General features: G+C 35.9%; 2 protein-coding genes across 3 annotated transcripts in view; both read left to right on the top strand.

Annotated features, from left to right (window-relative positions):
* Positions 1-382: 382 nt before the first annotated feature.
* On the top strand, positions 383-5,288 carry LOC102581114 (pentatricopeptide repeat-containing protein At4g32450, mitochondrial-like). Its single transcript, XM_006355066.2, has 2 exons — positions 383-2,799; positions 4,667-5,288. The coding sequence occupies exon 1, from the start codon at positions 558-560 to the stop codon at positions 2,781-2,783; it is 2,226 nt and encodes a 741-aa protein (XP_006355128.1). The 5' UTR covers positions 383-557; the 3' UTR covers positions 2,784-2,799; positions 4,667-5,288.
* A 1,045-nt stretch (positions 5,289-6,333) lies between these two features.
* LOC102580645 (anaphase-promoting complex subunit 2) overlaps positions 6,334-12,656 on the top strand; it is a 9,255-nt gene continuing 2,932 nt past the window's right edge. For both annotated transcript variants that reach the window (XR_367876.2, XM_006355065.2), the window contains exons 1-10: positions 6,334-6,961; positions 7,599-7,688; positions 8,308-8,539; positions 8,956-9,251; positions 9,436-9,507; positions 10,055-10,299; positions 11,099-11,515; positions 11,650-11,851; positions 11,988-12,102; positions 12,189-12,265. Coding sequence is in view for 1 of the 2 variants with exons in the window: in XM_006355065.2 (XP_006355127.1) it covers positions 6,728-6,961; positions 7,599-7,688; positions 8,308-8,539; positions 8,956-9,251; positions 9,436-9,507; positions 10,055-10,299; positions 11,099-11,515; positions 11,650-11,851; positions 11,988-12,102; positions 12,189-12,265 (1,980 nt within the window). In the remaining variant the exon portion in view is untranslated. The remainder of the gene's footprint in view (positions 6,962-7,598; positions 7,689-8,307; positions 8,540-8,955; positions 9,252-9,435; positions 9,508-10,054; positions 10,300-11,098; positions 11,516-11,649; positions 11,852-11,987; positions 12,103-12,188; positions 12,266-12,656) is intronic.

Below are 12,656 nucleotides of genomic sequence, written 5' to 3'. Positions count from 1 at the left end.
AAAGTATTATAAATATAATGCTCACACATATTTTTTTTGGATAAGTTTCCAATCAAATAGATAACTTGCAAATAACTTAAACAGTCAACTTACTTACAAGTAGATTAAGCAATCAACTTAAATAGGCAACTTAAATAGACAACTTACAAGTAGCTCAAACCGACAAAGATGTTACAATGTATCGTGAATGATACATTGTGAACTTCTCTTTTTACCAACATTTTTTTCTTCAAATTATAGAAAGTCAATTCAATTCATTTACATATTAATTCGAACTTGAATTATATATCAATTTCTCTTTATACACTTGTCTTTAATATATTTACATTATAGTCTTATTTTTCAAACATTGAAATGAATAAGTAAAAGGGTCTTTTGTTGTATTTTCCAAAAGTAAAGGGATCATATCACACATTCTTGATTATACAAACCTTCTTCTTCGTCGCCTTCATACCTAAGCCTCGACCGTGAGAGGGTTTAAGCAGTCGGAAACACCATTGCTCCGCCGCAGCGCCTCCTCTCTCAGTTGCGTAAGTTCATCAAATAATCGCCAAAAAATGTATAGAAGTAGAGCCATCATACTCACATCCAAATCATTGAGAACTCTATCAAAGGTAAGCAGACAATCTCTTCATTTAGAATCGTTAAAGTTCGTTACTTTTGTAAGAAGTATCAGCACTGCTACTCAAATATCCGAGATTGATAATCATAGTGAGTTAAAGGGGGAAAATAACAGTGATTTTCAGCAAAACCCAGATGGGGATTTCAATTATAACTCGAACAATACGGGTTCTTTGAATAAATTAAACTGGCAGGGTCAGGAATGGGCGTATAATCAGCAGTTATCTCGTAGCACGCAAGGTGGCGGGAGTTATAGTGGAAATTCTAGGAGAATAGAGCAGAACCCTAGTGGGGTTAATCCGCAAAAACCTAGAACTGAATTTCATGAACAAAAAGATACCAAAGGGTTTCAGCAGAACCCATATGCGAAAAATGAGAACTTTTCATCTGGGTATGTTAATGTTTCATCTAGAAATGAGTTTCAGCAAACTGTTGGGAGAAATAATGATTTCAGGTCTCGAAAGGATTATCAAAGTAATTTAGTTCATAATAGAAATGATAGTGGTGGTGAAAATTCGTCAAATTTGCTGCGTAGTTCCAGGTTTGAGGGAGGTTTAGAAGCTCAGCCGAGTCAAAATGGAGTATATGGACACTATCAACAGAATTTAAATGGTGGAAACAGTGAAATGTCACGGCAGAATTTTAGTGGCAATTACACGAGTAACGTAGGAGTGCCTCAGCAAAACCTTTCCAATTACGACCCTGGAAATGTAAGGAATGTTCAATCTGAAAATTCTGAAACGTATCCACAAAATGCAAGTGGGTATAACATGGAAAGGCATACGAATTCAAGTGGCTACTCAAGGGAGATGATGGGGCAATATCAGCAAAACTTAAGCGGCTTTAACCCCTCTAGTGCTGGACATCAAGCTTCTTATCAATATCAGAATGGAATAGTTGGCCATCAAGAAATGAGAAGTTCAACACCTGTCGAACAGTCGATTGATTCTGATGATAGCAGCAGTAAAAAAGGTTCAGTTGATGAGCTTGATGACTTATGTAAAGAAGGCAAAGTAAAGGAGGCAGTAGAAATTTTGCAGTTGTTGGAGCAGCAACATGTCACAGTCGATTTGTCTCGATATATTATGTTGATGGATGTGTGTAGTGAGGATAAATCCCTTGAGGATGCTAAATCAATTCATGAGCACCTTGTGAGATCTCATCCTCATCTTGACATCAAAATGTACAATAAGATTCTTGAAATGTATGGAAAATGTGGCTCCATGAAAGATGCCTTCTTAGTGTTTCGAAAAATGCCTCAACGAAATCTGACTTCTTGGGACACAATGATTACATGGCTTGGTAAGAATGGTTTTGGAGAAGATGCAATAGAATTGTTTGGGGAATTCAAGGAAACTGGGATGAAACCTGATGGCCAAATGTTTCTGGGAGTCTTCCATGCTTGTAGTGTTGTTGGTGATATAGTTGAGGGCATGTTGCACTTTGAATCAATGAGTAAGGATTATGACATTGATTTATCAATGGAGCAATATGTTGGAGTGGTAGATATGTTGGGAAGTACGGGATATCTTGATGAAGCTATGGAGTTCATTGAAAGGATGCCTATAGAGCCAAGTATTGAAGTATGGGAAACCATGATGAATCTCTGTAGAATTCATGGGAACTTGGAGCTTGGGGATCGTTGTGCTGAGATTGTTGAGCTCCTAGACCCATCTCGTTTGGATGAACAGTCAAAGACAGGTTTTTTGGCTGTAAAAGCATCAGACATTGCTAAGGAGAAAGAGAAGAAGAGATCTGCCCAAAGTCTTCTTGAGGCTAGAAGCAAAGTTCATGAATATCGTGCGGGAGATAGGTCACATCCCGATCATGAGAAGATATATGCATTGCTTAGGGGTTTAAAGCAGCTAATGAAGGAGGACGGTTATATACCAGAGACGAAATTTGTGTTACATGATGTAGACCAAGAAACTAAAGAGGACGCTTTAATGGCTCACAGCGAGAGATTGGCTTTTGCTCAAGGTCTTATGAATAGCTCTGCACGATCACCAATCCGGATTATAAAGAATCTGCGTGTCTGTGGTGATTGCCATAATGCATTAAAGATTGCTTCAAAGCTTGTTGGTCGGGAAATTATCATGCGAGATGCTAAGAGATTTCATCATTTAAAAGATGGATTGTGCTCGTGTCGGGATTATTGGTGAAGATCCTACCATTCAGGTAATACTTAGTATATTACTCTTTTATTGTCATCTGGAAGATCTTTTTTCCTTTCCTTTTTACTTTTACTTTCTTTCCTTGTGTCAAACAAAGGACATAAGCATGAAATTACCAAACTTTATAACCAGATACACTAGATGTAGTTTCACAACCAGGGACTGTGACTCTAAGGAGTAAGGGCATTATGCCTAAGTCCTAACATTTGTTGGCATTTCTTAAGAACATGTTCAGTTTCCTACTCATTATTATGAAGATCAACTAATGGACTTTTATCCTATCCCAGAGAAGCTACATATTTCTTACATTCTTTGGAGAAGTTAAGATTGGTACACTACAAAAAAATGACCTTTCAATTAAAAAGTTTGACCCAGCGTTAAACCCATATTTAAATACTGTATGTTAGTTTTGCCCATGGAGCTCTTGCAGTAGTGAAACATATTAAAAGAAGATGTTATTTGTTACTTGCTTCGAATAGATAATACCAGAAATGTTTATGGTGCTTCAAGCATGTTGAGCAGATTGCTTTCTTAAGATGGTCTACTTCATAGATAATAGGCCTAACCCATCGGTGGCCCCCTAAAGTTGGCACCAACTTTAACTAGACTTTGTTCATTTTAGATGTAAGGTCTTGCTGTGTCATTTTGACACTTTCTTTACAATCAGCAAAAATATGTAATGTGTGTGAGATACACTCGCGGATGATGTGTAAAGTATCCAATTAAATGATGACATTTGTCATTTGTGCCAAAATCATCATTCTTTAAATTGAAATTCTTCCCAAAAGTATTCAATCTAGGTCAATTCAAATAGCTTAGAAGAAGTAACCCACCAAATCACTTCTCAAAGAACAATAAATTATATTATAGAAGAATAATGCTAAGTCATGAATGCGGAATCTTCTTAATCAATAACAAAGCAGTAAACTTGAATTGAAATCATTAAAATTAACTAAAAAAATAAGAAAGCACTTAAAAAGTGAAGCAGAGTTTGAAAGCCTGTGATGGAAGAGGCGTGAAAAATCAAACCCACTTCCATATGATGATATTAAATTCCTCCAAAAAAAAATTCATGATTATTTCAATATTTAATTCTTAAAATAGGTTTTTTCTTAAATTTTAAAACATTCCGCCATAGATGGAGTTAAACTTGGAAAATGGATGCTGAAAATGGGGAAGAAGAAGAAAAAAATAATTGAAAATTGACTAAATAAACTTTCCACGCGCAATAATCGAGTGTATCACACTCTCTATGACGTGTACGCGAAAAGTGTCAAAATGACATAACAAAACCTTACTTGAGGGTCTAAAATGAACAAAATCTAGTTAAGGTGTCTAAATGAAAGTTGGTGCCAACTTTAGGAGGTCACCCATGAGTTAAGCCTAGATAATATGAAGTATGAGTATTTCAATGACCATCTTGTAGGCTTATTATGATTGAGAATATGATGGCACTTTAGAACGCCTATGTACTAAGGCTGATTACTGTAATTTCTCTGTATCCTCCGTGTTTACACTTTTACAGATCAGGAGTTTCTGCGGTTTTCTTTTATAGTGATTTGCTTGGTGGAATGGAATGCCCCCCTTGTATTTTTCTTTTAGAAGCATATTTTGAGGTTAAGCAGCAAACTAAGGATATTTCATATTATTCCCAAACAAGTAGAGATGCATTATATTGTTGTTTGTACCATTTTCAGTGGTCGTCTAGGATATTCTTTTCCAAAGTTTTGTAAATATTTCCAGGTTCGTCATCTTTTGAATACAATCTTGTTTGAATGCTTTATTTTTCGTGTTGATTTATATGATGACTTCATTGTAAAAAAGTTAAAACTTTTCCGACCATGTAATTCTAAAGCATATTTTTCTTGCAGCTTTAGCACAGCCAATACTCAAGATTGTAGAGCATAGCTATAATTCATAGCAGATGGGATGATTTCCACTTTCTCCATCAGCTGTGAGTGTCGCGCTGTTCAAAGATCGGCAAGTACCTACCATATTTAATGCCACATGGCCTCTTGATTTGGTTAGTGCTGGTAAAGTGTCAATATGCATTAGTTGTCCAGAAAAGATACAACGGTGAGCGCAATAGCAGATACTGAGTCATTGTTCTAAAGATTGTAAAGGACGAGCAACTAGGTTTTTTGACTCATCGAGAAACATAAAGAGCTTCTATACTCTGTTCACCCCGGAACAATACCAGACGAAGAAAACCCATCTTCTCAAACCGGATTAGCTAAGACTAGTTGTAGTTGTCGGGGACGGTTGTCCATGAAGGGAGTTGTTTTCTAAGTCTGAAGATGACTGTTTCACATTCTGAAGTATAGAGATTAATAGGATAGAATCAAAATATTTTCATTTTGAGTACTTCCATTCTTTTTATGGAACAGTAATATTAGTAACATGGCTGTTGTATCCTTGTGCTTTGATGGTCTCCTTTTTCATGTTTGAACATGGCTATTGTTTATGCAGTGCATTCAGAAATTACAAACTTTTCCACCAAATGCCTTCCTTGAATTGTTTACCTTCTTTGCTAGCGTTTGACTATAGATTTTTATAACTCTTATCTTCAAATATCTATTTGGTTATGAAATTTGATCAGATTTTGATATTTGATCTTTAAGTATTGTCAAGTTTTTAATTTTTATCGGTTTTTGTGATCATACTAAATTGATAATCAAACCAATAAGATGTTTATTATCGACTTTCGGTTAATCGATCTTTGGTCCTTAATGTGGTTTTCAAGAATGGAAATGCCAAACAAATTTATACCCTTGCCACTTTTGGTCAAAGACATAATTGTTTGAAATCCTTTTAAGTGCTTATGCAATATATTGCGGAAACAACATTAATTGTCCATCTTTGTCACAATTAAATCTAAAATTGAGAGCGGAAACAATATTGATTGTCCATCTTTGTCGCAACTAAATTTAAAATTGAGAAGAGAGAAATACAGAGTGAACAGTTACAATAGAGGTAAATGAACAAACACATCTTCAAGCAAACAAATACAACTTTATGAATCGTAATTAGACAACCTATATGATAGTTAAGCCACAAACTATAGTTTTTTGTTGGTTTCCACCCGGTGTCCGATAAATACACATTGGAGCTCGACTAAATCCAGATTCGCACCGAAAAGTCTCATATTGGCGCTAAAGCCTAACAAACCCCTCCTCTCCAATCCTCGACCAAATTTGCGTTCCCCAGACGCTATGAAATGGGGGATAAAGCGGCCACAAACTATAGTTGTTTGAACAGTTACAATAGAGGTAAATCTTTGTCGCAACTAAATTTAAAATTGAGAAGAGAGAAATACAGAGTGAACAGTTACAATAGAGGTAAATGAACAAACACATCTTCAAGCAAACAAATACAACTTTATGAATCGTAATTAGACAACCTATATGATAGTTAAGCCACAAACTATAGTTTTTTGTTGGTTTCCACCCGGTGTCCGATAAATACACATTGGAGCTCGACTAAATCCAGATTCGCACCGAAAAGTCTCATATTGGCGCTAAAGCCTAACAAACCCCTCCTCTCCAATCCTCGACCAAATTTGCGTTCCCCAGACGCTATGAAATGGGGGATAAAGCGGCCACAAACTATAGTTGTTTTTGAAATTTTTCTCAAAAAGTTATTGGGAGGTTGTGACACTTACATTTCGGGTCGGGTCGTGTATGAACATGGCTTCAGTCACAGTGCACTCAAACATGAAAATGGCGGCAAATGCAGGAGCTGGATTCTTCTTCACACCATTGAAGCAGCAGAACCCAAAGCCCCACTTTTTCCTCTCTCTCTAAATCTCCTTTTCTCGCCGCTAACTCAATTACAAATCTTTATATGCATGATTTTTAATCAATTAGGGTTTTTCTCCGCCGGAAAAGTAGATTTCTAAATCATCAGTAGCAAAATTTGTAAGAGCTGCACAAATGACGTGCGATACGTCTTCATCGGGATGCGGTTTGGAGAAATTGGAGTCGCTGAGTGATGATTCCATAACAGAGATATCGGAAAACTGGAATGGCTTTTGCTCTTTTTCAGAAGCTCTTCTCAAAGGCAGTGGTGATTTGTCATTCAGCGATGAGTTTGTAATGCGAGCTAAGAATCTCTGCAAACATGGCCTTTCATCTCTAGTTGAACAACACTTCCTTCGTTGCATTGAGGTCTGCTCAATATTTTTACTTCATAGTGTTATTTTGTTTTGAATAAAATGTGCATATTCCGAAAGCAGATATTAATACTAAAACTTCATAGCTACTCAATTTCGCTAAGTACAAGTAAAGATTGTTCCTTTTTGGAGGAAAATTGTGCCCTGGATTATTGTTTCCTGCATTTGATTGAGTATAATAGTAGGTGGCATATGGTAATTATTCAAGGTATAATATTGGATATAAGTAGAAAAATGGAAAATGAGTTTCGCATTTAAGTGACTGAATTAGTTTTCTTCTCTTATCATAAATTTTCGATTTTGGAGAAGACAATTTTAACTATTCAAGGGATTTAAATTGGGAATGTGTTATCACAGAGAATATTTTGGTTGATGAAATCATCTCAATGTTTGAATACCTTGAATTTGAAAATGTTTTCTCCAAGGTCAATATTCGAAATATTTGCCAATGATTTCATCAACCAAAATATTCTCTGTGAAAACATTTTCAGCCACACCATGCATAGTATGAATCATCATTTCCTAAATTTATGACGTAACCTAGTTTTTTGTATTTTAAAGCCGGTGTGGCCATTATGACTCTACTAGGTGTTTTTTTTTGAACTCACGGTGACAATGTTGTGTTCGAACAGGAAATTTTTGAGAGAAATGGAGCAAAAAGGTTCTGGAGTTATTTTGAACCTTACAGAAATGCTGCACCATCTGAAACTAATAAGGATCTCGTACGTACATACGATCCTTTGTCATGTCATTCTACGTTAAAGAGAAGGCCTATTCTATGGAATTAGAAAAAATAGATTACTACTTGATTTTCACTGGTAACTTTCTGTGTCTGCAGATGCAGGATTATTGTTAATGAGGATTCTCTATGTTTGTCGTAATTTTTGGATTTTTGTACCTTCGTGTAAAGTTTTACACTTATGTTCCCAATCCAGTCTTACTTTGATAGAGTATGTGTACGTTACATGACCTAACAACCCATTTACACCTTTTTTAAGTAAGTGATTTAAACTTTTTACTGGTTTTAGTTATGATATTTTATGATTATCATAGTTTTCTTGGTCTTTACTTCTTTCTTCCATTGCTACAAATTTATTGAACACTGTCGCAATTGGCTTATATTTTGAATCTTAGCTTCCTTACAGGTAACTACATTTATTATTTTTGGGAAGTAATTTTCATGGAAAAATGTTTGTCAATATTATCTTGTCTAGCTAGCGGATATGGATGGTTATGTACTCGTTATTGCTGCTGATTCCATTTGCCGTATTACCAATTTTAATCTTTCTCAAGCGATGACTTGGCGATGACTTGGTTAAATCCTGATTGGTATTGATGCAGATTCTAGAAGAAGAAATTCAGCAAGTAATATGTAAAGCGTTGGAAGAAATATCATCTCAAAAGCAATTCCAGGAGAAGTGCCTATTATTGTTGGCTCGTGCTTTACAGTCCTATGAAGAAGACAAATTGCAAGGACAAGCGAACCCAGATTCTACTCGAGTTTATCTGTTCTCGAAATATCAACTAATTGTGTCTTCAGTTCTTTTGGCTAGCCTTCCTCACCATTTTCCTGGTATGTAGATTACTTCCTCGCTACATGATTGATCCTAAGATTGTTTGTTTTTTTCCTATTTGAAGTTACAGTCTTAAGATAGTTTGTTCTTGGACCAATCATGTAAGCGAATCACTCCAATGTTCAATACCATTGCCTGGGGTTGTTTGCTGCAACACAAGAATTATACTTCTTTAGTCACTGGTTTACGGGTTTGGTTTCTGAATTTATAAGTTAGGTGATATGTCTTTACAATACACACACATAAAATGGCAAGGAAGAAGTTTGAAACTCTTATACATTTACATTGTCTTCAATTTTTCGGAAGAGACAGAGTGGTAAGGGGATCTTGATATCAAAAGATGCTTCTATGGCTATGACCTATAAAGTTTAAATTTTTAATTCTTTCTTATCCATCCCCTTGCTATATTTTTTAGGGATACTTCACTGGTACTTCAAAGGAAGACTGGAGGAGCTGAGTACAATTGCAGCTGCGAACTCTGAGGATGAAGAGGAGTTAGGCATGGATGATAAAATGGATTTAGACGAGAAAAGCAAACTTCCCTACAAATGTGGTGACATGGATAGTGATATAAACCATAAATATACTGTATTTTCAGAGAACAATAAGTTGGTGAAGAACATTGGAATGGTTGTTCGTAATCTGAGAAATATTGGCTTTACATCTATGGCGGAAGATGCATATGCTTCTGCTATATTTTTTCTTTTAAAGGTATATGACCTACAGTGATAAAGTTTCAGTTGATTTATCTACATTTTCAGTTGACATCAATCATATTGTGGTGTTTCTTCAGATTCTTGATTTTGTTAATTTGACAAAAAAAATGTTTTAAATTATATAAATTAAACATTCATTTAATCTTGTACACAATTATTCTTTTGAATGTGGGTGATAGGACAAAGTACATGATTTGGCTGGTGATGACTATAGGAGCTCTGTTTTGGAGTCCATCAAAGCATGGATACAGGTTAGTCTCATCTGCATGATCCCAATCTCATGTCTCAAAATACAGTGACAAAGGCCCTTTCAAATTTCTATTTTGGAGTAGCAATACAAGGTCGCTTAAAATTTATCTTCGTCAGCACTAATAGAGTTGAGATAGTGGTGGTCATTTGACTCATTTGGGATGTTAAGTGACTGGCATCCTGAAATAAGAAATATTGTTTCCTTGCCTAGTGCACTAGTTTGGATTCCATTGATACCCTGCAATATGACAAAGACATTTTGAGTCAGATGGATCTAATGGTTTTGTTATGCTTTTAACCAATTTATTGATAGTGATACTTTCACTCATGTGATTTGTGTGTCGATAGCTTGGGAGGCATTGTATAGATGACAAAACAAATGACAGAATAACTTTGTGAAAGGTTGACTATATTATCTTGAATATCAATTCTACATGAGTTTTTGCTCAAACTTGAAGAACATGGATAAACTTATGTTTAGAACAATCTGACTTATCAGGAAATTTCTGTTGGATCCAATTTTCTAACATTGAGAACCAATTTGTGCAGGCTGTGCCCCTTCAGTTCTTACGAGCACTTCTTGATTACCTTGGAGATTTTACTAACTGCAATGACCCTTCCCCTGGCCTGAAATCTCCCCTGGCATCCCACCCCTCCTTGTGCTATTCTGGAACTGGAATTCCATCTGAGGGGCTTGTTAGATGGCAGTTGCGCTTAGAGTATTATGCTTATGAAACCTTGCAGGATCTCAGAATAGCCAAACTTTTTGAAATCATTGTGGACTATCCGGACAGGTGATTTACTATTCCATTTTCTTCTCCTCATTTCTTCTCTGTTTGTGGGGGGTTCAGTCTCTGCGCATGGGTATATATTGTAGCAGATTTATAAGCAAGAAAACTCATAGTATTTGGAAGGAGAGAAATGAAAAGAAAGAATGAAGACTTTGTAAAAGAAAAGAGGAGTAAATTCGGTGTTTGGTTGAGAAGGGAAGAGATATCATTTGACTTTGCTACCATTAACAAAGTATTTCTCTTGTTAATACATTTAGCATCTTTTTTGGCATTAGAAAGGGTCTTTCCCTCTGTTTCCGCCCACTTATGGATGGAATTGAAATTAAAACTTTGTGCATACCCTTATCGCTTCCCTGTTCTCCCAAAAGTCAATCTCAAAAGCAAAGAACTAAACTCACCCATGTTCTCATCTCATTTCTCTCCTTTCCCTTCCATTCAAACTGCAACACTTCTTACTTAGTTAATTAGGTCACTAATTTTTTAAGTGGATATAACATGCATAGAGGATGTAATGGTATTCACAACTCCTGATCTTTACTTTTACCCATGTTTCTTCCAGTCTTACCTGTGACTAATTTACTATGTTGGGCTCCATTTTCTTTCATCGTAGAAATAAAACTTGATGCAACATTCTCCTAGTTGTCTGTACCATTTAATGCATTTTAGTATCAATTCAGTTGGAAATGAAGGGAATGAAGCTTATGTTTTCTTCACTTACCAATTGCCGACATTGTAACTATTTTATTTATATAAGATCTTAAATTTTCAGCTTGCAAGTTGACTGACTGTTAAAATTTGACAGTGCTCCTGCTATTGAAGACTTGAAACAATGTCTTGAGTATACTGGGCAACATTCAAAGCTGGTAGATTCTTTTATCTCATCTCTGAGATATAGATTACTAACAGCTGGTGCCTCAACCAATGATATATTGCACCAATATGTTTCAACAATCAAAGCACTTCGAACTATAGATCCTGCAGGTGTTTTTCTTGAAGCTGTTGGTGAACCAATAAGGGAATACCTGAGGGGGAGAAAAGATACAATTAAATGCATTGTGACCATGCTTACTGATGGAACTGGTGGAAATCCCAATGGACCAGGCAGTTCTGGGGATAGCCTGCTGGAAGAATTGAATAGAGATGAAGAGAGTCAAGAGAACAGTACTGTTGATGATGATATTAACTCTGATGACAAGCAAGCATGGATTAATGCACAAAAGTATGCCATCTTCATCTCTATTGTTTCAGAAATGATTGGAGGACATACTTTGTCTTGTACTTTATATCATTTTTTTTGGGTACATTGCTCTTTGTATCTTATGCATATATCTTTTATGATCCGAAATCTTGAAGCTGGGAGCCTGACCCTGTAGAGGCCGACCCATCGAAGGGAAGCAGATATCGAAGGAAGGTTGACATACTTGGTATGATAGTTGGCATAATTGGTTCCAAAGATCAGCTGGTTAATGAATACCGTGTAATGCTGGCTGAAAAGCTTTTGAACAAATCTGATTATGACATTGATGCCGAAATACGTACTCTAGAGCTTCTCAAGGTAAGTGGTCAAACCTCTGAGTTTGAGTTCTCTATCATCTCAATCAGCCACATGATGTACTCAAAAATAGACACCTTTACTGCTATATGATTCATCTTGATTTACATAGCCAGCTTGACATTTTTATCATTTTCAGATTCATTTTGGGGAAAGCAGTATGCAGAAATGTGAAATAATGCTTAATGATTTGATCGACTCAAAGAGGACAAATACAAATATAAAAGCAACTATCAAGCATCAACCACAGCCAGGTAATGGTTGTAAGTTATTTGTCCTGTTCTTGGGCTTCCCACAATTTTAATTAATCTCAATGATTACTGAATTTGTTCAAATACAGAGCAAAGGGACCTTGATGTATCTCTAGACAATCTTAATGCTACCATCATATCTTCAAATTTCTGGCCTCCTATTCAGGTATGCACTTATTCTTACATTTACTGACACAATAACTTTATTTACTAGCCATCGTTAGTAAAAGTCTTTACTCATCTAGTGGAACATCTTAATCCATTTTGGACAAGAAATCTTTTATGTTAAATATGAATTGTGCAAGCAAAATATTTCAAACTGAACTGCTCCATTTTATTTTATTGATATTAGTTGTGTTCTCTCCTTCCAAAATAATCATAAATTAATGAGTTCTGAATCCTGTATATTCACAATTCATGGTCTTAGTCTGAATTAAGTAAATATCCCCTTTGACATTCTTGATATTTAAGAACATCTTCCTTGTTGATGACAGAGAAGTGATAGTTACTTTCCTTTCTTTTGGGTCCCCCCCCCCCAATCACTCCCCCCGCGCCGA

This window comes from Solanum tuberosum, unplaced genomic scaffold (assembly GCF_000226075.1).
Source record: "Solanum tuberosum cultivar DM 1-3 516 R44 unplaced genomic scaffold, SolTub_3.0 scf00192, whole genome shotgun sequence".
NCBI classification, from domain to species: Eukaryota; Viridiplantae; Streptophyta; class Magnoliopsida; order Solanales; family Solanaceae; genus Solanum; species Solanum tuberosum.
The sequence above is the reverse complement of the archived record's forward strand: the minus strand, read 5'-3'. Positions and strand labels throughout refer to the sequence as shown.

Excerpts from the sequence above, each read along its gene's own strand:
- LOC102581114 (XM_006355066.2), top strand. The coding sequence starts at position 558 with ATGTATAGAAGTAGAGCCATCATACTCACATCCAAATCATTGAGAACT.